Source organism: Etheostoma cragini, chromosome 16 (assembly GCF_013103735.1).
Source record: "Etheostoma cragini isolate CJK2018 chromosome 16, CSU_Ecrag_1.0, whole genome shotgun sequence".
Classification (NCBI taxonomy): domain Eukaryota; kingdom Metazoa; phylum Chordata; class Actinopteri; order Perciformes; family Percidae; genus Etheostoma; species Etheostoma cragini.
Genome location: NC_048422.1, coordinates 2,835,571 through 2,860,442, shown reverse-complemented (window position 1 = coordinate 2,860,442; position 24,872 = coordinate 2,835,571). Strand labels below are relative to the sequence as shown.

The window sequence follows — 24,872 nt, the reverse complement described above, 5'->3', positions numbered from 1 at the left end:
GGGTCCCCTGCTGGAGCTGCTGCCCCCGCGACCCGATACCGGATAAGCGGTCGAAGATGGATGGATGGATGGACATTTTGTTTTTCCGATCTTGTATAGACTTAAATATTTGTTCTTACATTCTTATATTTTATTATTATATTTTGTTTTCATGTATATTGTATGTATGTATATTTTGTGTGCTGCTGTAACACTGTAATTTCCCATTTTTTTGGGATCAATAAATATCTATCTATCTATCCGACTTCCCTAGTATCGAATCATTAGTAAAGCCTTTGTGACTGACATACTTCCCTAAGAGAACAGCATATTTCCAAACCAGCTCAACAGACAAAACCTGACCCAAAGCATTCCAGCAATTACATTTGTTAATCATCCGACAGATTATATCTGTTCATTGGAAAAATGATACTGTACTACTGTGATACTGTTTTTTTTTACATGTACAACATGTGAGTTTTGCATACCTAGCAGGTTTTTAAACTGAAGCAGAGACCTGTGACCTCTGGTCTGAAGGGGCCAACATGTCCTATTCGACCTGGGTTTAACAGGTTGCATATACAATCAGCTACGTTTATGAAAGTTTGAAAAAATGTTTCTGAAACCAACATAGACTATATACATAGATATCAGTGTTTCCAGCACATAGACTAATTTGTGGCTGTGCATCACACAATCAACACCAGCCGCCACACATTGCGTTTTGTTATTTTGCATACCCGCTATTTGCATTTCCTTTCCCTGCTCTCGTCCGTCTCTCTGTCACTCTACACCAGAGGATGACACGTCAATTGTCGCTACCATCCCATCCCAAGCTCACCAAAATACGCAATACTCCAACACTAAGGCCCCTCTCTATTGCCCCCCTTGGGCATGTTTTTTTTTTTATTCCAACATATTTAAGTCTGGGGAGGGACTGGATTAGTATCTTACCTTCTATCCGTTCTCTCCTCTTTCGCTGATTTGCATCTCAGCAACTCACTTGGCAATGGCATGAATTTTCATGTTCATTCATTTCTAATGTTACGCACTAAAGATCCTTCCTGATTTAAATCACAATTGCGCCCATTTTAGACTGCCTGCTTATACTTACACAGCATTTTATGTTGGCTTTTTTTTGTTTACTTCTCAAAAGTAAGGTATCAATGTATTGTTTTGGCATCGGTGCAGAAACTCAGCTATTGTCACTGGCCTACTTAACGGCTAGTTTTAGCAGCTTGTTTGGTTGCCGTTACGACAGGCATTAACAACCTTCTGGCCCCAAATCAGGGCAGCTACCTCCACAATGAATGCTTTGAACATGGCCAAATCGGATTCAATGTTCTCAACGTCTTGCAGAGATTATTGCATGGCCCTAAGAAATGTATGGCCCTAAGCCAGAATTTCCTTGTTTACCCTAACAACCTATTTGGGTTTGTCAGGCAGCCTCCCACACCAGGTAATCTAACTCAAAACCAGGTCATGTACATTTGACAGCTCTTCCTCTCTCTTTCCCAGAGTGTACAAGACATACAGCCACAGATGTGATAATACTAAGTACCGGGGGTGGTTGGTTGTGGACAGCACATAACTAGTACAGTAGTCCAGGAACAAACTCAAACTCTGATAATGCAGGCACCACGGTTGTCATAAATAGACAGATGCAAGTGGTTTGCATCTGTCAGCTTATCAGAATTACTGTGTGCAGATCACAAACATTGTCTATGGTGCAGACATACAGGTCCTAATTCATCAACAATATACCTGGAAGTCGGCTGGGCTTTAACTCTTAAGCTTAGCTACCCTGGCTACACTCAAATACAAAACCGGACAACAAAAGAGCAACAGGAAGTTGAATGTGTTGCGTTGGCCAGATTAAACCGGCAGAGACATAAACGCGCTGCAGTGACTCAGCAGCAGTGGATCTGGATTAACAGTCAAAGATTACCCTTATGCCAATTCCATTTAGGCTTATTTGAATAGCTACAGTTTTAGATCAGCGGTAAATATGGAAACAAAGTGCAGGAACAGAATAGCAAAGGGAAACAAATAAAGTAAATAGGGGACACAAATGTCCGAGGAGTTAAAACAACATGATCGAAGAAAGTAAAGAAAGCCAATTACCGCAAAAACCACTGTGAACATTTAACACAGTTTGGTCATAAACCAGTCTTGTGATGATACATTTTCACAGCTTATGCTTTCAGCAAAAAAAAAAAAAAAAAAAAAAAAGGATATTCAATATTTTTCTATTGGTGTGACTGCAGAACTGCAAGTTTCTCATGTACAGATTAGTGACGAGGGAAACCTTGTCGTTTATCCCATTAGCTCAGTTAGCATGATAAGCTTGATTGGATGAGGCTGCAATCACTACTTCATCTGACGTCGGGAGAGCAACTGCAACAAGTCCTACACAGGAAATGACCAAAGACGTAGTAATGCACGGTAGCTGTAGCATACATGAATAACTTCCTTACTGTCCACTACTGTAGACCATACCAATGCAAGATTGTGCGCTTCTTATTTTAGGTTTTCAATCAGTGTTTTGATAACCAAAATTAGGACAAAATTGTCACAACACCGATGTGACAAAATGAAAAGGTACAAAAAACTGACAACTATGGAAAAATGTGTAACAATTTCAATTCATCTCATGTTCATCTCATCTCAATAATGTAGAATAAAGGACGCGGGGTTCAATCAAAAAGTCACTTAATGAAACACACAGAGCACTGAAAGTTTTTGCCACAAACTCCGATAACTGGCTTCTCTACTGTATAACTAACAGCTACACTGTTACTTATTCCATATGTATGGTGGAAAGATAGTCTCTTTACTCAGAGAACCAAGGTTACAATGTAACCAAGCGTTTTCTGGCAGTAGTTGAGACCAGTTGTTTTGTCCTTGAATTTCTCATTGCACAGCAGATCGAGAGAAGTAAAGCTTATTTTACTGTTTCACATCGATTACATTCTAAAGCACAAAGAAACTACCATCAACAGATGATTTCTGTGAAGACAGATGCTCTTTTCTCCTTTGCATTTTATTCATTCCAGCAGTAAATAAGGAAGTAGCTACTCTTGTATCAAATTATGACCATTATAGGATGAATGGAGAACATTTCTCTTTATTTATTATCATTAAAAGTAAAGTTAAGTTTTGCTGTCCACTTACCAACTCATTTTACCTTTCTTAAGAGAAAGAGAGTGGTCTGCGCGAGGCAGCGCCACATTGAACTGCACGCTGCACACAGACTATGGATGTATTAAGAGAATGACAAAGACGTGTAAACTCGGCTGAGAGAGAGAGAGAGAGAGAAAGAGAGAGAGAGAGAGCGCGGCGGTAATCTAACGTTCTAACGCTGGGTTTTACAGGCAGATCTTTTCTTCTGCTATCGCTCTGCAAAAGAATCTTCAATGCTAACTTGAAGGCTGCTGCTCTGCACTTGTGTACTGATATTGCGAGACACTTTCTACCTCAACAAGAAATCTCTTCACGTTTTAAACTCGCAAAATCTGGTCACACCTCTACTAAGAACTAAAACTAAGTTACATATTGCTAGTATTTAATAAGACAACAATCTCAGCCGACACCAAGACTGAGTTTGTCTGTTTTTTAACCTGGTCAAAAGAATTTGAGTCAAACCAACTGATACCTTGAAACAATAAACAGCAAAACAAATCTGAAATGATGTAATGAAAAATAGGCATGTGATATCCTGTGGGTTGCACCTGTAAACTGGAAGAGACTACCTAAGGGCATGATGACACAAAACATTTGTGATCGTTTCAGGATGTGTCTTGAAACGTGGAAGCTAGGTGGGACCAGCGGAGTCTGGTGACGGTGGATGTGGCGAAACACAACATTTGCGTCAGTGGATTTTTTGCTCACTGACTCACTGTGTTTCTGATACATGCTTTATGATAACATATTTTTAAAAGGATAGCTCAGTACCGTTCTGGATTGGGATTGGCTGAGAAACCGTTGTAAATTGCTCTATAAACTGCATCATAATTTCAGCATTACTTTGACCATTAGTCTGCAAGCATTTTCTAAATTATTAATTCATAAACATAGCAAACTGGAATTTATCACTGAAATGATTAGTTGATTAACCCTTCCAGTTCCATTGTTTATGATGTTGTATTCTAGCTGCCCAACCTTGACCCAGAAAAACGGGTTTGACTAAGTAAGTAAGATGCTTTTTACTGGTTATGAATCTGTTGCAAGCCCATAGTTGTAGTTTTTTAATCTACCAATTACAAGTATGTAATGACCTGAGAATTCTAATAAATGCATTTTTGTCATTCATATTAAGATCACAAACTATTCCAGCTGCTGAAAACAAGTTGTGACAGCAGATCATATACAGAAACGTGGACCAAACTAGTAAAGAGTGTGAAAGTTGTCATCTTGGGAAAAACTTATGAGACTGCTGCTTCAGTCAAACAGTATAGATGCAGCTGTTCCACAGAATCACTGGCCCGCGCAAACGTAGTCAATGTTGAGATGTATTTTGTCAGTGCATTAGTTATTGAATGGTGGAATACAGAGGTAAATCCTCACCTGTGAGGAGGGCTTCTTTGGCACATAGACCTTCCACATCTTAGTTTCCCTAGAAGCGGCCTTTTCCAGAAGAAAAGACAGCTTCTGGCGTCCCCAGGGTTCGAAGAACTTCATTCTTTCCCCTGGTTAAGCCTACCTCCCCACTGGATACAGCTACCTGCAAATCAGCAAATCAGGACATCGCATATTTTAACTCTCCCAGCTTGATTTATAATTAAACAAACAATGCCTAATAAAGTAATGGGGATAAAGAACAGAAAGAGGTGTGAACGTGGACATTATTTAATTAAGTTTAGCTATTAATAGCAATTTGGTTCCCAACCTCCTTGGATTGAGACCACTGAAAATGAAGTGATATCTTGTAGCTCTGGTCAAAGTTGCGTTATGTTAACAAGTTGTGCCCAGCTGGCCATAAATTAACTTTTCCCTCTCCAACTTATTTTTTTAAAGATCTGGGAGGATAAAATGACTCAGTAATGCACAAGAAGCAAGCAAATGGAGCAAAGTATTGGTAGGCAATATGACCATATACTGTGTGTGATGATATACATTTGTCAACTAGCAGAGGTCTTGTATGAACTGTAACCAATATCACTTAAAATTTCTGAGTGTGTTGGGGTCGTAATATTACAAAACCATAAGCAGTGCTGCTTTACAGCAATGTTGGATTATGATATCATTTTTGAGCCAATGTTATGAAGTTCTTTGATTTGCCAGCTGTGTTTAATTTAGATTAACCGAAAACAGACATTTTGGACTATTTAAACCATTAACGATTACCATTAGATTGTCCAGAAAATGTATTTCATCAAGATTTCGTTCATACTCGGACATAAAATGACATTTGGTATAGTAGGATAAAGGAAATGTATCAACATATCTCATCCCAAGAATAAAGCATGACAAATAATACATATAATATAGTTTAGGACAAATCCATTTTTCCTATGCTGTTAACAACGGAACAAACGGAGCAAGCAAAGCTGACCGACATTCTCAACGGAAAGCTTTTGATACGGTTTGTTTTCCAAACCCTAGTTAACGGTTCTCAATTGGTTCAAGAAGACCCCCCAAAAACGTAACGTTAGTCACGTTTAGTTTCTCACAGAAACAAACTTTTTGACTTCGAATAAATTATGCTCGTTTTGCTTTAGCGTTAGCTACATATCTGTGTTTTGCTAACTAAACGACAAAAAAAAATCTTAAAAAGTCACCGTAGAAAGTGAAATAGGGTGAAAGAAGACACCACCCGTAACGATACTTTTCGTTTTGTTGGGAACTACCTTGAACCTCCTCAGAGAAGACCCACTTTTTTGGAAACCACCAAGCTTTTAGAAGCAGGTGCATTGTCGTTACCAAGCGTTTTCTTCCATTATCATGAATGCAACTATTTCCTGGAATGAAGCTAATCGCTGGCAACTGACGTGACATTGCGCACAAATTCGTTATTTCAAATCCATTTTGAAATGGTTTTGTGTTATGTACAAAGGTTGGTATGCGTTTACGGCAACGACTACGCTAACTATACAATATATGGCCATTTAAATGGCTGACTCCGACCCAGTAAGTAGACGCAGCCTCCAAGCCTTACCTCCCCTGCAAAGCGGAGAAAACCACAGTTGGATTTCCTCCGGTCCACTCAATTCAAGGATAAATATAGGGGTGAAATCGTGGACCCGTTCTTTGGTTTAGTCGTCCATATTTGCGTCCATAGTGCTATGTGGTGGGGAAAAGGGGTTACAAAAATACAAAAATAAAAGAACGGAATATAGACGGACCGTCTACTTCCGAGGAAGGGGCTAGCTGGGGGAAGAGAGGAGGATTGAGGCTCCGCCCACCCAAAGGCATGACTGGAGGCCTAGGATGGCGGAGGAATATCCCGCCCTACCCAGACTACGCTGCTTTTCTCTGACTCTGATTGGCTCATGTCTGTCTATGGTTTAACCCTAACCAGTGATGGTTTAGGATCTCTGCCCTAACTAATCCAACAACTAAGGCAACGAGTATTAGCCAATCAGAGGCATAGTAGGCGGGACAATCCTTTGCCATCCTAAGAAAACGCAAATTCGCCAACGAAAACAACCATCTGTGGAATATTCCCATTATATAAATGTTGGTTTATATGAACATATTTCTATATGTATGCTACTTTCGCATACATATATATATATATATGTAGTTATATTATATATATATAACAGTATATATACACACACACACAGGAGTAAGGTGCGGATGAATATAAATAGCATATTGCACAGTTGGAGGTGACATAGACTAAGCAAATGTATTTTTATAGCACATCATTTCAAGTAATTCTGCTTATCAAAATGCATTTGCAACCCCCCCACCCAAGGAATCTACATCTACCGCACACAGTTGTCATCTTCATACTGTGGACCTTCCATTTGTGTCCTGAACAAAGTCATTATCCTTATCATCATACATTAGGCCTAACCTGGGAAATTACAATTGTTTTCAGTTTACTTTGGAATGTAGAAACAGTTGAGACGGATCTCATCTGGTCACCGGGCATTTAATTCGGAGAACAGTGAGCACCAATTGTAATACACAACATCCTGTGAAGGAGCAGATAGCATTTGTCCAAGGAATGACAGTATGGTAAAAAAACAACAACAACAACCATAGCCTATTTCTGTGTCTTTCATCAATTTTCTGTTGGCCAACTTAACCAGATTTATGAATGGTGGAGAAAGAAGTTCACTTCCTGTTGTGAAGCTAAAGGCTTCTTTCTATATGTTAAATGCCAGACTTGACCTGATCAACAACTTTAAAAGATTGGGTTTGTGTTAAGTAGTGGAATGCCAATTGAGGCTATCAGTATTGGATCAATCTGACTGCAGAATACAGCCCTACATAAAACAGAAATACATTATTTACAGAACATTGTTTTTAACTTTTTAAAATACAACACTCCTAAGGGGAACTTTTTTTACCACTAACACAACAGACCTTTTGCTTGAAGAAATAGTTTTACTTTGAGTGGTTATGACAACAAAAATGAAGGTTAGTATAATTAGGCTAGGCTCATATATGGGACTACATGTAGGTGATAATGATGATAATGATTTTCTTTAACTTATTTTGTCTTCTGTTGCGTCACAGTCAAAAGAAACTACCTGAGACGTCTATCTTTGGCACTTTAACTGTCTATGTTGGCACCATAGACATATATGTCTATGGTTGGCACTACGTAATGCCAAGATGTGTCAGGAGGACTGTTCATCCGTAAGCCAATCACAGTATCCCAATTCGGGCGGACTATTTGAACGCACCAAACTGCGGATTGCTGATTGGCTAAGAAGAAAATCAATAAGAGAAGGATTTACTCGTTCAATAGAGCCTATCTTTTGCAGTATTTCGATTCCATTGGCATTTATCAGTGATTTGAAGATTTATTGTACAAACCTTTTGACGATAAAGTTAGAAATAAAGTGAAAACACACCAAAATAGTAAGTGTACGCTATAGTTTTTACCGTTAACCCCGAAAGGAGGTGCCTTCGATTGGTTTCTGCCATGTGACGTCGGTATGTGGGCGTGAGCGTTATGAACATCAACAAAAGAGAGAAAGAAGAGAAAGGAGAGAGAAGACGAGAAGAAGAGGACTAAGGTTATAGGTTACATCAGAAGACAACAGATATGTGGATTTAACCAGCTATAACAGGTAGAGTAAACCTTTAAGATATATATTCAATTATACCATTATAACAGCCTACGCAAACTACATTTTTTGCTCCTGCGGACTTTTTTACTCGAAAGAGAAAAAACGGATGAAAGTGAACGGTCGACAATGGGACTTCCATTATTTACTTTAATGTTAGCTATAATATTAATAAAGAAAAGCTAATGGTGGTTGAATATTAATTACTTCTGTTTTTCTGCAAACAGTTTCCCATCGCAAAATTTCAACAGAACACGTTCAGAACGTTTGAAATGGTATTGCATATTTTCTATTTGCAATCTCTGTAAAGGTAATAATAGTGGCATTTAAAGTGAGTGTTTTCTTTTTCTTTAGGGGTTTACACATAAAATATCTATTTAACATTCGTTTGCAAGTACAATTTCCTTTCAAATATATATTTTTTTCTTCTGGTCTGATTTTGTTGGTATCCCCAGGATCCGACTCCTGTCCAAAGCAGAGCTTTTTAACACGATTATATTCACAAAGATAAACCACCACAACACACATTGTGGTCGGTTTAGTACATTTATGCCAGCTGTAATCTATAAAAAAATAAATTTCTGATAATGGTGTTGAACAATATAGTTATGTAGACCTTTTATTTCACAAACGAAAAAAGCAGCCCCTCCCCCGCTCCTACCAGAAAGGATTTAAAACGCTAACGTTAGCTAGCTAGCTAGCTAGCTGCTGCTAGTTAACGTTAGCTTCCTCGGTTATCATCAAGTAAAATGCTAAAACTAAGGATTTCCAGCAGCGTGGATACTGTTTTTGTGTGTTTTAGGTTGTTATGTAAGAGACTGAACCTTGGGTGAGCAGTTGTTTTTAGGTCAGAGAACATAGAAGGCGTCTACCAGAGGAAATCTGACACCGGAGCCCAGCTGAGGGAAGTGGGCTGGGCTTTGAGCTGTGACCCTTGTTAGGACTGAGAGCAAAAGAAGGCCAACACAACACATATCCCAAGAGATTAACACTGTTTTTGGTCTGTTTTCACCAAACATGGATTAATATGGCAACGATTGCATTTGTCCAGGTATTTAAAAAAAAAAAAAAAAAAATCTTGTTTGTTTCCCTTTCTCTTTTATCTATTTTTTTCAAACAGACTTTTCGAATATGCTGTTGTGTTTAAAGCAGTCTCCATTTCTTGTTCATTAATTATGTTGGTACATGCCATTCTACAGATTTTTCAGAATTTCTTAATATTTTTTTGTGGATTGCATTTCTATTTTGGACTGGCCAGAGAAAACATGAATATTACTGAACCTGTGTGCTCTCCTGTTTTGCAGGGAAAATACCGCGGTGAAAAAACAAGATCACTTCCTCCAGTGCCAGACAAGACATGGACGCCTTCAAACTGATGAAGGAACTGAGGGTGAATTATGAGCAGGAGGCTCATTTTCTCCCTAAAGAGACGGGGCTGAGCCTCATTGAGTCCACAACAGAGGTGAGCACATTTTAATTTTTTGTTTATCATTAACTCACAGTAGTCATTAAATCTTCTTCTGAACATTTCCCACAATTGGAAGTTTAATGACACATGCCAGTCATGTCCCAAGTCTGAGCTGCTTTTACACTAAATGACTAGCAGGCCTCTTCAATATTATTCTGCCAACAATCATCAGGGTGGGCAGATAAACCAGGTTAATCAACAGCGTATCTTTTGTTTTCCAGGATGACAATCGGATCTCGGCCAAGTGCAGAGATGCCAAAGTGGAGGATCTGTGGAGTCTGACCAGCTTCTTCGGTTACAGCACGCAGACCTTTGTCCTGGCTGTTAACCTGTTGGACAGATTCCTGGCCATGATTAGGGTACGCATAGCTCACACCTGTCACGACCAGACATCGGACACTTTTTTCTTTGGTTTTTAACCGGGTCTGGCGACACATTTCGGCTGCTTATGTGATTTGTAAAAGCCTTAAGCCTCTCGATTGTGTAACTTGCAGATGTGGTAACAAACTTATAGAATAAGGATATTGTCCATGAATTTGGTTAAAGGATTCGGCTTGACATTATAAAATTCACGAGTGCATGGTTTAAAAAAAAACAAAAAAAACTCCATGTTAATAATCACTTCCTTAATACATTCTTGACTGAATAATAAAGAAATGGTCAACATAACTGGGTTCAGCTCAGTGATGTGAAATTCTTACTCAACCAGTCATTTTCAAACCGCTTCTAACTCACGTGTCATCCGCCTCAGATCCAGCCGAAGCACCTGTCCTGCGTCAGCGTCAGCTGCCTCCACATGGCGGCCAAAGTGACGGAGGAGGAGTGCAACCTGGCGCCCACTGATGATCTCATCCGCATCGGACAGTGCAGGTTCACTGTGTCCGACCTCTGCCGCATGGAGAAGATTGTTGCAGAGAAGCTCGACTTCAAGTCCAAAGCCATCACTGCCTTAACGTTTCTCCACTTGTACCACCAGATCACACTTTCCCACTCCACAGACAGGTGAGACCACCATATACAGGGAATTAAGTTTAAGTTAATATCCTGTTAAGTTCCTGCTGGTTCTCCAAATAATCCGGTTTTAGATGTATTTGTTTAAGTTAATTTACTAACACAATCTTCTTGTAGAGACTTGAAAGAGGCTGCAGATGCATAAGCCATCAAAGTCGACATGTTGGTTCTTCTGCATCTGCCACAAACAGCCTTGGTTGAAGCACGTTCAGAATTTGTTTCACATCTCTTGAATGTCAACATAAAATGCCAGAGTTCAGATTGGCGTGTGAACGCAAAGATTTTCCCATGATTTGATTGGCAGAGCTTCTTCACACCACTGCTTGTTTGTGACAGCATTTCCACTTGATGTAGGGCAGCAGTCACCTCTGTGTCTGACTGAAGTGCACTGATAAGATTTGTGGTCGGCTGCTACTGACGACACCACCTTGTACTTGCATGACCCAATAGTACACAATTGACCTGAAAACACACCTGAATCTGACTCTGTGTATGAACAGGAAGGAGAAACTGAGCCTGGAGAAGCTGGAAGCTCAACTTAAAGCCTGCCTGTGCCGGATCTCCTTCTCTAAAGCAAAGGTAGGAATTCACAGCAGGGAGTCAAAGGTCAGACAGCATTACAGTGGCTCAACAGTCATGAGGCGCTGTTAGTTTGACAACACTGAGACTGTGGTAAAATATTAAACTCTTTCCGTGGTTTGTCCATTCAGCCGTCCGTCCTAGCCTTGTCTCTCTTGAGGCAGGAGATCAAAGACATCCAGTCGGAGGACATGTGGGAAATAGCCTATCACATCCAGAGACACCTAAAGGTAAACACGCACAACTCATCCAGGGGGGGACAGTAACATCTAATATAACACTCACAACAGCAGCTTGGAAATAATTCACTTTAGAGGAAATGAGTCTAAAGGTGCAAAGTAAAATGAAGTGCTGGTATTGGCTCAAAATTCCCCGAATAAGCTACAAACAGTAAACCTACCGTTAAGTAACTAGGTTATTTTAAATGCAGCAATGGCAGTCAGGTAATAGGGCAGAGGGTTAAACAGCTAAACTGAACTGCGCTGGGTTTGGTTTCAGATTACGGACGGCGAGCTGCTGCTATGGAGCGAGCGTGTGGCCCGGTGCCTGTCGGACTATGCCTCCCCTGAATGCAGCAAACCCAATCACAAGAAGCTGCAGTGGATCGTGTCGCGGCGGACTGCCCAGAACCTGCACAGCTACCGCGTCGTCCCTGAGTTGCCCACCATTCCAGAGGGCTGCTGGGATGAGAGTGAGAGGTCAGAGTTCCAAACACACCAGAGCAAGTTACTGTCAGAGCCCCAAACGCACCTGAGCAAGATACCGTCAGAGCCCCAAACTCACCTGAGCAAAATACTGTCAGAGCCCCAAACGCACCTGAGCAAGATACCGTCAGAGCCCCAAACGCACCTGAGCAAGATACTGTCAGAGCCCCAAACGCACCTGAGCAAGATACTGTCAGAGCCCCAAACGCACCTGAGCAAGTTACTGTCAGAGCCCCAAACTCACCTGAGCAAGATACTGTCAGAGCCCCAAACTCACCTGAGCAAGATACTGTCAGAGCCCCAAACTCACATGAGCAAGATAATAATAAAGGTGAAAATAACAAGTAGTCAGACACACCTTGCGTGACACACACACAACACTGAAACACTATGAAAAGGCTGTGTCCTAATACTTATGTAATCCAGTCAGTATCTTATTTCGGTAAGTTTGGACTTGGATCAGCTGGAACTGGAAACTTAAATTTTATTTATTTTTTTAACAGGAAGACTTTACTAAGACTGACTAGCAGATTTAAACGATTGTTTTTCACTTTGTGTGTGCCGTCACACTCCTGTGAGGCAACCAGCTGTGCAGCAACACACAAGTTTCTGATGTGTGGTAACAACACGTCACACACAGAGACCGGCCCCTCCGCCTGGGCTTGTCAGGGCCTCTCATATCTCGTAGTACTGCACAACAGGGTGTGTGCAAGTCATTGGTCACGTCCTACAGACACAGATGTTTCCAATACGTCACATGAGTCAGAGGGCCTCACCTTTATCTAACATGGAACTCCAGGGTGTTTACAAAGAAGGAACTGAACCATGGAGCCTTTGCCCAGCTGATTCTTGTAAACAGTGAGCGGTAACCCACAGAGCAGCTCAGTTAAACTAAAATCCCAAACCTGTTGATCATAAAATGTTTTTCAATCCTTTTTATGTGAAATTCCACACATGATCTTTCAGCAGAATGGTCCCCTGAGTCGGACTTTAACTCACAAGTTAAAACATAAGATCGGATGATGACAGATTGCAGCAGATGGTCTGCTTGAAATATAGTTTCTTCACTCATAATCAAACTGTTGTATGTCCCAGTGTGACATAAATGTTAATGTTCTAAAGGGGAAAAGTGATGCTTTGTTTTTACAATTAGTTAATCCACATTTCCTTAAAGCTATAGAGTGTAGTTTATCCACATGATACCCCCCCCCCCCCCCCGTTGAGAAACTAGAGAAAACCTCTGACACAGAATCCATACTTCCTCCTGTTTATGTACTTGTGTATATACTGACAGCATATCCCTTCTGTGTCTCTACAGTGAGGACTCATGTGAGGACATGATGAGTTCCGGTGAGGAGTCTCTCAGCAGCTCCCTGGGCAGTGACGCTGAAGGGCCCTTCTTTCCTCTCCACCTCCGCCGCCAAAAACATCGCCAACCACTCCACGCCTGACGCCTCCCTGTGCTTTACTGCTTGCCCCCTTTCTAACTTCTTTACCTAAAGTCTTTAATTTATTTAATAATCTCCGGTGTTGGTGGAGAATCGCACAACAACTGGCAGCTGAGCAGTCCAGACTCTTCCTGGTAGATTTGGTAGATTTTAGTTAGTGGATGTGTCGGTGCATGTTAAGATTTCACATTCCAGAGTGCAAGATTTATGCTTAGTTAGATACACTTTGGTCGATGTGATGCAGTGTCTGGTCTTTAAGGTGCTGAGCTACAATGAGACACTGCAGTCCAATTCTCAGTTCATACCAGAAAAGGTTCACGTTCAACAAGATATTTTGCCAAAACATGGTATTTATTTTATAGAATTTCTTTGTGTGACTGTTATTAATCTAAGACCGCTTTTATTAAGGTTAAGGAGGTGTGATCTTGATGTACAGAAGCTGAGAGTGGTCAAAACTTAAATGTTCAAGTTGTAAAAGACCTTACGTAAGGTACAAAAAGAAGTCAGTTATTCTGAGATAGACACACGGACGTCCTAATCAGCTCTAAATGGTCTTTTTTTTTGGATAACAGGGTTTAAAAAGCTAAGTTTGTGCATTGTTTTTCATTTGAGATCATTACGTTGTGAGCATGTCTGCTCTCATCTTCTGTAGTCAAGTTTAATTTGCACAATTTTCTTTTTATCTCACTTGTTGTGTCAAATTGTTCACGGAGTTGTTTAGAGCTCGACGTGTTTAGTCTGGATGTCACAGCAGGGTGACGTGCCTTGCTCAAAGGCAGCAGGGGGAGAGATTTGACAGACACCGCAGGGTGTTCTGAATTTTCTGTTATTTATGTATACTGCTTGTATTTTTTTGAGTGCATGTTGGTGGATGTGTGTAAGAATGACCCTAGTTTAAATTCAGTTTTTCAATTCTTTAGGATGACGCTTAAACAAGTTTGGTGTTTTGAAACTGTTAAGTGAGAATGCTGTATGTAACAAAATAATGTTGACAGTATAAAATTTTCAAAAATGTAAAAAAAACATGTAAAACTGTAAATGATGTACAAAAATATGTTAATAGTTCTTTGTAGATATTAAGTTATTTATTTTCTTTTTGTCACTTGTACTGAAAAAAAATCAAAAATCTTATAAAAATCTTATTTTTGATCTGTTCTGTCTTTCTCTTCCATCATGTCTGAAAAAGTGTAAACTCAATTGACCGATGAGGCAGACAATAGTCATAACAGATTTATTTAGAGATGATGTTGCACTCTCGCAGTTTAAATCCTCCGGCAGATATTTCTTTTGGTATTACAATTATGGCCATCATCAGAAGAAAAGAAATTCATGTTCTCCACATTAAAGCGCCCATATTCTGCTAATTTTTAGGTTCATAATTGTATTTTGAGGTTGTACCAGAATAGGGTTACATGGTTTCATTTTCAAAAATCACCATATTTTTCTTGCACTGCACATTGCTGCAGATCCTGTTTTCTCCCTGTGTGTTTTGGTCTTCGTTTTAGCGACAGAGAGAGATACTTCACTTGTTTTAGCTACAGTGTGAGACATCTCACTTCTATACTATCTTTCCTGAGAGTCCCACATGCTCAGCTCGGTAAGATCCCATCAGCTAGATAACTCTTTCTCCATCTTTGGTCGGTCCAAGGCAGGATTAGCTGGGAGACTTCTTCTAGACCAGGGCCACTTGTGGAATACCTGCACAACTGGGAAATGGAAGTAGTTCTTTTGGAGATTATGGTCAACTAGTGGGTGGTGTAGCAGTGTTCGGCCATTGAGAACGAGCTAGCATGCTACGGTTAGCCACCTCGTCTTGGCTAGAAAGCCATGCAGATTTTAAACAGCTCCCTCGAAGACTGAAGGCAGAGAACATTGAGATATTGCGCAGCATTAAAAAAATCTAATCCGAGTTATATTTGAACAAATTTGATCAATTATGTCTTAATAACATTTGTGACTGTTATTGTTGGGGTCAGTCTTCATTCTAACCCCAACCGGTCGTCAGACACTGTCCAAGGTTTCTGCCGAAAAGGAGTTTTTCCTCGCCACTGTTGCTTGCTCTGGAAGGGACTACTACAACTGCTGGGTCCTTGTAAATTCTGGAGTGTGGTCTAGACCTCTATCTGTAAAGTGTCTTGAGATAACTCTTGTTATGAATTAATACTATAAATAAAATTGAATGGAATATTAAACAAAGTGAAGTAGTCCTACATTGGCCCTTATACTAGGCTATGTTGTAGTTTGGCAAAATTTGAGATTAAAAAAAAAAAAACCTTCGGGAGAAATTCACAAAACCTTGAAAGTTATTTTTTATTCATGACTACCCAAAACTAAATGGTTTTTTTCAAATCTGTTTTGTTAAGAGAGGCAGATGTAGAAAGGTTTCATAAAAATCATTTATCACAAAGAGCGAGGTGTACTTTCATTTACCAAGGAAGAATCAATGAGTGAGAGACCCTGGCAATGAGAAAAGTCTAACAATGCACTTTCAGGTTTTCTATTTTAACAAAACACACACACACAGTTGTAATTATTAGCAGGTAGATGCTGATTTAGGCAAATCAAGAAGTCCCAGCATTTAACAATTTGTAAAAACCTTAAGTCTAATTTTAGGGCACTTTAGTTCCTTTCAGCTTTACTATTCTCTTAAACAGGCCGGGTCCTCCAGTCACTCTCTCGCTCTCACACTCTCTCACACACAAGTCCTACCAAATTAGTTGCAGTCAGTTTTCTTCAGCCAGTCCGCAGACATCTTCAACAATGTGATGGATCCTTTTCCATCGTCCGTTCAGTTTATCCTTCGCCGATCCATTTTACAGTTTAGTTCATTTATGAATAATACCATACCATTATAAATCCATTTTTACAAATCCTTCGGCAGCTGAAGACGTCGTAAATCCAAAAAACATTCCTTATAATTTGAGGCCGGTGGGTCCAGCCCCTTGTTTTTGATTTGGTGAGTTATTAGTAGAAAACATGTATTCCAAACGATTTACTCCCCCTTCGTGTGATGGACAGATCAACCAGTGAATCAAAATCCCATTCTAGACTTCTTCTTCTTGGGCTGGGACGCCTGCGACAGCCCCATCCGACCCTGTGAACTCTGGGAGAGGGACTGAGACTGGGAGAAACCCGACCAGACGGCGGTGTCCTGGGACAGATCCATCCCGAGGCTCCGCCGAGGGACAGACTGGGAGCCGCGGAGCTGGGAGGAGGACAAGACCATAGGTGGAGGTGGTTGGTGCACGGTGCTCCCCCCTTCCAGGAAATAACCGCCATGCTGCAAGGGCTCATCCTAGAAAAAATAAACAACAATAACTGAAGTGGCCAAGCCGTTGGATCACTACGGCTGGCTGGGCCATCCTCAATGTGCACACATAGCCTCCGTAGTTAAAGGCTGTCCAGCAAATTTAACAGTGTTTAAAAAGTGCATTCTTGCAGTCTCCACTTTTGTTTGTGTAATTTGTTACCACCTTTCATAGTATTGTTTACACTAGGCTTATTTTACAAGGCTGGACGCTCAACAAATCAGTCACTGTGATTGAAGAAGTTTATAAATAAATATGTCATTCATACAAATTCATGCATCACCTAATTTCATCATAACACACAGGCTAAGCCTATGGGAAAGAACAGTTTGAGTGTAATCTAATATTATTAGATTATTTTTCAAAATCGTTCAGCCTAAAAAGAATGTGCAGTTACACTACTGCCCTGCGAAGCTGTCCTGTTCACTACACAGCAGAAAACTGAAGGTAGACAGGGACTGGAGGAAAAGCTTTTCTATTTTTAGATCAATAATATAGGTTGAATAAAACCCTTATTCTGAGGAAAATCACCAAAAGGGATTTTCTGTATTTAAGGACATTACAGACTCAGCTTCAGTCTAAGCTTGGCCTGATAAGCAGACTGAGTTCACATTTCTTTTCAATGCACTCGTTCAGCATGCTACGGTCTTCACCTCTGCCAATGTCACGCTGTGAAGGGAGTCATTTTACTTTGCCCAAACAAATCAGATTGAGTTACTTATCCATCCTGATAAAGCTGAGTGTGAAACCTTTGTCTCCCCAATCTATAGTCAGAGTAATTACACAAACACTGTTGACGTGCATAAGAAAAGCAAAATTATAGTGCATTCCATTTACCACTTTTAAACACACACACACACACACACACACACACACACACACACACACACACACACACACACACGCAATTCAGCCGAAAAATTCAGAGATATGATTTTACTACAGTTTCTGTGTAGAACATTACACCTTCCTCTTACCTGTGGTGCAAACAGAGCGCTGAGGTAGTCCTCAGCTGGACGTTTGTTGCTCCTCTGATTAGCCGGTGTGGAGTCAGGTTTTGGAGTCTGAGACAGGGCAGGGGTGTGGGAGCTGCTGGGAGTCTGCTGGTCCCCTTGTTTATCTTTAACACTTTGAGGTGTGGTGGTCAGTGTGTAAGCTGGAGTGTCAGTCTGCACGGTGGAGGTTGCTGAGGCCCCTGGCGTCCGGCACTCCAAAGAGCCCTCCAACTGGGAGACCTTACTTTCGGTGTCCGACCACGCCCCCTGGCTCGTGGCGGAGGACCAGCCCGTTGAATCAGAAAAATCGCCCAGCTCTGACTGGTAGCTGATAGACGAGGTGAAGCTCCCAGACAGCTCCAGACGTCGGCCGGTGGCTCTTTTCGCCTCCTTCTCTCGCCTCCTTTTCCTCCTCAGAGCCTCCACCTTCTTCTCCCTGTTCAGCCCCAGCTGATCCTCCCACCACGCCCGCCATGCCTCCTCCCCCTGCCATGAGAGGGTCAGACGTTGGCTGATCTGATCTCTCCAGACTTCTGTATCCACCGGGTCTGGCACCATTACCACATCTGGAGCCCCGAGGGAGGCAGAGACAGCACTGTGAACCAGTAGCGAGCGTTTGGACATGCACGCTCTCAGATCACGCCTCAGGTTCTTTACAGGCTTCGCTTTTGTCAAATTTCTCTGTGCCTCACCTCTCTTGTCTTGAGACAGGTGGAGGAGGCCTCCAGTTTTGACTGTGAAGTGCTGTAGGCAGCGTGGACGGGGCTTCATATCACGACTCTTACGCATCAATTTCTGGAGCCATAGTTTCCACGTGATAAGAGCACTGTCACTGAGCTTTACTGGAGCCTGGCACACAGAGGGACCAATGTGGACCGAACAGCTGGGTTCCTCAGTATTATCAGCTGTAGTTTTACCCACCTTTCCATCTTTCACACCTCCTTCCAATCCACATAATTGATCCAGCTCTGGATCATTGTTGACGATGACTTGCAGCCCAAGCTTCTTCAGGTATTGACCTTTCCCTCCAGAGTCTGAATCGTCAGAGGAAAAGTAAGAGTTCAGCACTCGTTGTTCCCTCTCTGGTGTTTCAGCGACAAACCTCTGGACAGTTGGACCCTGGGTTGGTCCAATTACACCCTCATCGCTTGATGTGTCTGATATAACCATCTGAGAATGTGGTTGAAGCTGTTTGTCTGGTTCTCTCCCTGAAGTTGTCGCTTCTTTCAGAGTAGGTTGTGCCAGCAGAACATCATCTGCTGCTGGAGGTCGACAGGTGTCAGGCTGCTCAAGCTCCAGCATCTGATAGAAAATATCTCCCGCCTCCGTCAGCTGTAGGACACAGATACACACCTCACCACCGGCCTCACTTCCGCCTCTCTTCTGAATACAAGTCAGACCTGATAAAATTAAAAAACACAGAGGTTAAGCCATATCATCCTTGTATGATTATCTTTTTTTAAAGTAAGAGTTGGAAGTGTATACGTCAACTGTACAAAGAATCTGTTGTATCTCGTCATGTAACAAGCTAGTCACCACTTTGTTGACAGTTGAGTTATAGCAGTGCTCAAACCTAGGCAACACGACTATGAGGACAGTATTTAGGGTGATGCGTGCAGTCAATGCTCAGAGCAGTTGGATAAGTAAACATTTTTTTTTAAAAACAGAAAAGAAAAAGCAAATACGTCGGAGGTAAATTAGAAAATAATGTCTTTATGAGAGAATTTTCCACAAAAGAGCACTGAGACACACAAACACCCACACACCTGCAGCAGGTGAGGACAATCTGCTTGTAGCGATGTCCAGGCGATGAGGGATCTGGACAGGAAGGTGTTTCAGACTGTCTCTGGGTCTGAGCAATGCTCGAGGAGGACCATGAGTGGAACAGGCCTCCGCTCTGCCTCCTGAACATACATACATACACACACACACACACACACACACACACACAGAGGAAGTTTTATACAGATGTTTGGTGCAGAACCTTGACACTCTTGACTTGACTGTCAACTGACCCGAGTACTGCAGCAGTGTGATTTCCTGAGAGCTGTGGGACCCCAGCAGGACCTTAGTGGTCTTAGCCCCACCAACCTCTGAGCCACGGACAGCATGACAAAACATGGGTGGAGACTGCATCATGTGATCCCATTTGAGCATTGGCATGCAGGGGAAACGCTCATCCATGATGTAGGCTGAGAACTGACAGAGAGAGAGAGGTGCAGTCAGAGAGAGGAAAGAAATACTTCCAGAATCTAGAAAAAAAAGGTCAGACTACTAAAATAGTATCCCCAAGGGATAATTACATTTGATAGTTTTTACACTTTAGTTTTTAGTTACATGATCTAGCATGAGGTATGTATGACAGGTGCTTGCATGGCATGTTGGCTTGTGAGATTAGTGTTTTTGTATTTTAATCAAATAGAGTGGTGAGTCTCTGGTAAAGGGATCATCCAATTGAATCAAATCAGGAATCAGGAACACTGTTTAATTTACACTATTGCTAATATTCGCTGATGATGAGAAAATATGACCCTGCATAAGTGAAAACTTTGACCTGCTGGTGGTATTAGAGGACAGAGGATAATTCATCCTCTGGGGACCGTGAATGGCTACTGAATCTCATGGCAAGATATTGCTGTCTGGACCAAAGTGGTGGACTCAAAAATATTACCATCCATAAGGACATTACATAAAAAAGAGCTACATTTGAATGGATGGAAATTCTGAAAGGACATTTGATAAAATGTTCAAACCACTCCATAACTGCAAACGCTAAAAAGCATTACAGGCACAAGTCTACATTTAGTCTTAAAGAAGTGTGCATTTTAGGTTTCAAAATTCTTTTGTAATCTTCTAGTTAGGGCTGGGCAATATATCAATATTATATCACTATCGTGACATAAGACTAGATATTATCATAGATTTTGGATTTCATAAAATGGCTGTTAAAGTGTTATCTTTTCCTGGCTTTAAAGGCTGCATTATGGTAAAGTGATGTAATTTTCTCCACTCGCGATTGACTCTCTTCCACAACAGTTCCCAATAATGACAAATAGTCTTGTCATAATTGTATTATTATTAATATAATAATTAATATTATTGTTAACACGCTCAGTCAAAACCTTTTGTCAAATTGTGGACATGATTTAACAGACACGACAATCAATTGCATTCAGTATGGTTTATAGTGATTGGTTTTACAAGTCACGTTCGTGGCACTAATTTAAAACTAACAATAATAGGCTACATTGGGTGGCATAGCAAGCTATCTGTTCAAGCCATAGGTGGCAACCAAATGAATGACCTCACCTGACAAGAGCTTGCAATAGTAATAAATTGTAAAGAACGGAAAGAACTTTGCCTTCACTTATCTCCCTCGCACATAGAGCGTTCGAAGATTTACTAGAATTTAAAATGTTTTGGTATGAGTTTGTGTCTACATTTGTGTTAATATTGATGTACCTGAGTCGTGATGAGGTGCTGGAAGGGATGGACGTCTCCCAGATATCTGGACAGAATAAGTCTCTCCCCACTGCGACACTCTGGGGTGTTGCTGATGCGAAACAGAGTGTGATTCGAGACAGGACTCACCTAGAGGGACAGAAGAGGACGGGGAGGGAAAGAATAAGTCCAACGTAACAGGCTGAATCACGGGACTGACTGACTGACGGACTGACGCGAGCATTGACAACTCACGAGTCATCGAGGGCTTGGGAGTTCTTGAGTGAATCCCATGGTCTGCGACCTTCAGGCCCTAGTCTGCGGGTCAGACTGTCTCTCTGCTCACTCAGTTGCTTGAGTTGACTTGTGGAGTTGTTGTTGCCAACGAAATTGTAAGTTATAAAGCTTTTTTGCAGCTAAGATGGCTAGGAATCGTAGTAGCTAATGTTGCAAGAGGTTTTTGTGTGTTTTCTTTAAATAGAATTGTAGTAGGACTCAACTGATCCAGGTGAATGACTTAAGCAGTCAATTTAAAGACTGCTTAAATATCAGAGTGAATCACAACTCATACAATATTAAAGGTCAACCAGTTCCATATAAGTTAACGGTGTATAAGTTTATAGTTAGTGATGTACTGATATACTGCTATACCACCCAATCTCTAGTCTCACCCTAATGTCTGTGAGCTCCACCCCCGTCCTATCCGCGTACAGCATCACTCTTGGGTGGGCAGAGAACTCGCACCATCGCCATGACGACTTAGCGTTAAAGTACAGGTTGCCGTCTTCCTCCCGAATCTTCTGCATCCTGATAGGACAGAGTGTTACTTTAACTTGAAGTTTGACTTAGGATTGGACTTGAAACAGATAAGACCTGTATATTGGAGAAGAATAAGTAAACAATTTCCTGTCTGAATAAAAAATAAAAAATAAAAAACGTTCTCACCCTCTGCCAACAGTCCACAGGTTTGCTGCTCCGCTTTCACTTGCCACTAGAACTTCACCTAAAACATGAGGACTGACAACACACAGCAAACAAGATGTTGCTTTACCCCTTTACGTAGTTGGGACATTTTCAGACCCCAGAAACTTCCTGTCACTGACCATCAAGGTTGCAGGGGGAAGTGAACTACCATCCTGCAGCAGTGATGCTCTTCCCTGATGATCACCCACCTGACGTTGATGCAGGTTGCGACCTCTCTGGTGTTGACAACTTGCAGCAGACGAGGTTCATTTCTTTCACTAAACCGCCAAACTCCACACAGGTAATCCGAACGGACTGCAACACAACCTGCAAACAACAAACGTGTTAAAATGCCTATCACACTCTGAACAGGGTTTTCCCTGCCATTATACCGCAAAGGCACAGCTGCAGCCCCCAATTTAGCAAATGTGCAGAGAAGGGAGAAAAACAGAAAGAGAGGTGTGTGTTGATATGTTTGTGGTTAGTAGTGAACTTATAGCTGTGAGAAGTGAGTGTACAGTTTATCAGTTGGTGAATAAATGCTAAATCTCCTTAAATCCCAAGTAAAGATCCCATGTCTTGCTAGTGGTCTACAATGGGCAGACCTTCCTCCACACTGCTGCGAAGGAGGGTCTGGCTAGTCCACACAATATACCGGGATGTACCGGAACAACGTGGTCTGGTTTATTGGCATTTCTTTAAACCAATCAAAATCTTCTTGGGGCGGCGCTGAGCACCGGACAGAGCCACAGTGCCTCTACAAAATAGCCTGTGTATGTATGTTCAAAGGTTGTTTTGGTCTTGCAACAGACAACTAATATTGGACAGATAGACTAGCTAGCTGTCTGGAACAGTTAACCATAGTCCTCAGAAATCCACCAGAGTTTAGAACGCCAACACAAAGAAAGCCGAAGGTGACGGACATCCGGCCAAAAATTAGGGATATATTACATGTCATTCAGCTGATGCAGTTACCCAAAGCAACTTACAATTGCTATGTATGTCAGTTACACGCCTCTTGAGCATATAAGGTTTAAGTATCTTTGTCAGAGACACATTGTATCACAGTGGGAATGGACCCCAGGTCTCCCACACCAAAGGTATGTGTCATATCCACTGCGCCATCACCAACCTGAATATCCGGCGGCACTTGAATAATCCCAGAATTGAAACATTGTCGATATAGACTAGCTTGCTAGTTGCTGGTTAAAGTGGAGGGGGTTAGCCACGGCTCTAGCTGTAAATTGAGCCCAGCCTTACTAACTCAAGCTGGGCTGGCTTTAAGGTGGACAAACCATTCTAGTTTTAGGGACAAACTGCTTCTCCAAATTTTGCCTGAGTCTTCCCTCCCTCCCTGCATCCAACAACCATTCAGCTTTATTTATTGATTTATTTAGACCCTTTATTGATCCCCTATGGGGAAATTACAATTTACACACATGCTCAGATCCTATACGTGCACGAATGGAGAGATGTTAGAGCGAGTGGGTTGCGACTGTTGTCCAGGCGCTCTGAGCAGTTGAGGGGGGTTCAGTACCTTGCACAAGAGTACCTTGGCAGTGTCCAGGGGGTGACCTGGCATCTCTCCAGCTACCAGTCCACACTCCATACTTTGGTCCGTATGGGGAATTGAACCAGCGACCCCCCGGTTCCCAACCCTACTAAGCTACTGCCACCCCATTATGAAAATATTTGCTTGTTGTCACCAATAAGCAAATGAACGTATGACGTAATTTGTACTCAAGCGCTCTAAAACCCCAGAAAAGAAATCCTGCTGAAGACTTTTAAAAATACTTTCTTGCTCTTACAGTCGGTTAACATGGTGGTGGAGCTGATCTGTCTGATAGGGCCTTTCAGCTGAAAGCTGAATGGATCACTGCTGCTGCTGTCCACACAAGAAGAACTTCCTTTGTGGTGCTGCAGCTCCACTCTGTGGAAGTCTGAGGTGCTGTGTTAAGAACCAAAAGGTAGCAGAAACACAAAGCAGGAAAAACACAGTTCTACTTCAAATGTACCTTAGCCATTAAAGTTTCACTTTACTACTGAAGTTAAAATAATTGTTTTAAAATGTCAGTATTTGATCTTATCTGCAGGATACTGAGGCAGTCCAGTCCCCGGTTTCCAGGGTAGAGGAGACAGCCACGCTCAGAGTCGCTGCCGCTCTGCGAATAGGGGACAAAAGCCAGAGCGCCCCCTGTGGCTCCTTCAGAGAACAGCATGCAGTCTCTCTGCTCCGTCAGCTCCTCATACAGCAGAGAACCCAACAGCTCAGGAGGGATGGAAGGCACAACGTCTGACAGCAGGGCGCTGTACATGTCCAGCGCCTTGGAGGAATAGGACTGCGCGCATCTGGGCAAACGATACAACATGATGAAATCAAACCCCAATCAGACAACCAGAGGTATTCACTGATCAGTCCGGACCACTCACATTTTATACTTCATCATGTCAAGGAAGTTTTTCACCTTCCACATGTGGACTGAATCCCTGCGATATCGCTGCATACAAAAATGAGAAAAACAGTATGTTTAAAATAATAGATGCTAATATTCAATCAATAAATGATTAGTCACTGCTTGTTAAATAATGACAGGTGGAGAAGCCACTAGCACTTTGTAGTGAGACCTATGATGAACATTTTTAATTTGTGTTTTGTTTAAATTAGATTTAAATGATTAGTGATCAATAAACCTGTGGGTGACTGAAATTGGTCAAAGTCTGAATCGT

The 24,872-nt window shown here is 41.6% G+C and overlaps 3 protein-coding genes across 5 annotated transcripts in view; 1 reads left to right on the top strand and 2 right to left on the bottom strand.

Moving 5' to 3' along the window:
* ccni (cyclin I) overlaps positions 1-6,398 on the bottom strand; it is an 18,504-nt gene extending 12,106 nt beyond the window's left edge. The window contains exons 1-2 of the mRNA XM_034895863.1: positions 6,137-6,398; positions 4,546-4,702 (exon numbers count right to left, since the gene is read on the bottom strand). Coding sequence (XP_034751754.1) covers positions 4,546-4,659 — 114 coding nt within the window. The 5' untranslated portion in view covers positions 4,660-4,702; positions 6,137-6,398. The remainder of the gene's footprint in view (positions 1-4,545; positions 4,703-6,136) is intronic.
* A 1,668-nt stretch (positions 6,399-8,066) lies between these two features.
* On the top strand, positions 8,067-13,927 carry ccng2 (cyclin G2). Of its 2 annotated transcripts, none has more exons than XM_034895871.1 (8): positions 8,067-8,231; positions 9,547-9,690; positions 9,918-10,055; positions 10,448-10,698; positions 11,208-11,286; positions 11,418-11,516; positions 11,785-11,984; positions 13,309-13,927. In XM_034895871.1, the coding sequence occupies exons 2-8, from the start codon at positions 9,586-9,588 to the stop codon at positions 13,439-13,441; spliced, it is 1,005 nt and encodes a 334-aa protein (XP_034751762.1). In that variant the 5' UTR covers positions 8,067-8,231; positions 9,547-9,585; the 3' UTR covers positions 13,442-13,927. The 2 variants fall into 2 exon arrangements, with proteins under 2 accessions (XP_034751762.1, XP_034751761.1); XM_034895870.1 differs by having other exon boundaries at positions 8,115-8,231; positions 9,533-9,690.
* taf1c (TATA-box binding protein associated factor, RNA polymerase I subunit C) overlaps positions 12,357-24,872 on the bottom strand; it is an 18,755-nt gene continuing 6,239 nt past the window's right edge. The window contains exons 5-16 of one of the 2 annotated variants that reach the window (XR_004659856.1): positions 24,576-24,643; positions 24,244-24,494; positions 23,954-24,085; positions 22,355-22,472; positions 22,128-22,199; positions 21,854-21,989; positions 21,204-21,332; positions 19,757-19,940; positions 19,508-19,645; positions 17,724-19,141; positions 16,137-16,733; positions 12,357-12,370 (exon numbers count right to left, since the gene is read on the bottom strand). Coding sequence is in view for 1 of the 2 variants with exons in the window: in XM_034895855.1 (XP_034751746.1) it covers positions 16,470-16,733; positions 17,724-19,141; positions 19,508-19,645; positions 19,757-19,940; positions 21,204-21,332; positions 21,854-21,989; positions 22,128-22,199; positions 22,355-22,472; positions 23,954-24,085; positions 24,244-24,494; positions 24,576-24,643 (2,910 nt within the window). In the remaining variant the exon portion in view is untranslated. Of the gene's footprint in view, positions 12,371-16,113; positions 16,734-17,723; positions 19,142-19,507; positions 19,646-19,756; positions 19,941-21,203; positions 21,333-21,853; positions 21,990-22,127; positions 22,200-22,354; positions 22,473-23,953; positions 24,086-24,243; positions 24,495-24,575; positions 24,644-24,872 lie in introns of those variants that run through there. The other variant, XM_034895855.1, reaches the window with a different exon arrangement.

Excerpts from the sequence above, each read along its gene's own strand:
- ccng2 (XM_034895871.1), top strand. The coding sequence starts at position 9,586 with ATGGACGCCTTCAAACTGATGAAGGAACTGAGGGTGAATTATGAGCAG. Across the intron at positions 9,691-9,917 it reads TCATTGAGTCCACAACAGAG|GATGACAATCGGATCTCGGC; the intron begins GTGAGCACATTT and ends TTTGTTTTCCAG. Across the intron at positions 11,287-11,417 it reads TCTCCTTCTCTAAAGCAAAG|CCGTCCGTCCTAGCCTTGTC; the intron begins GTAGGAATTCAC and ends TTGTCCATTCAG.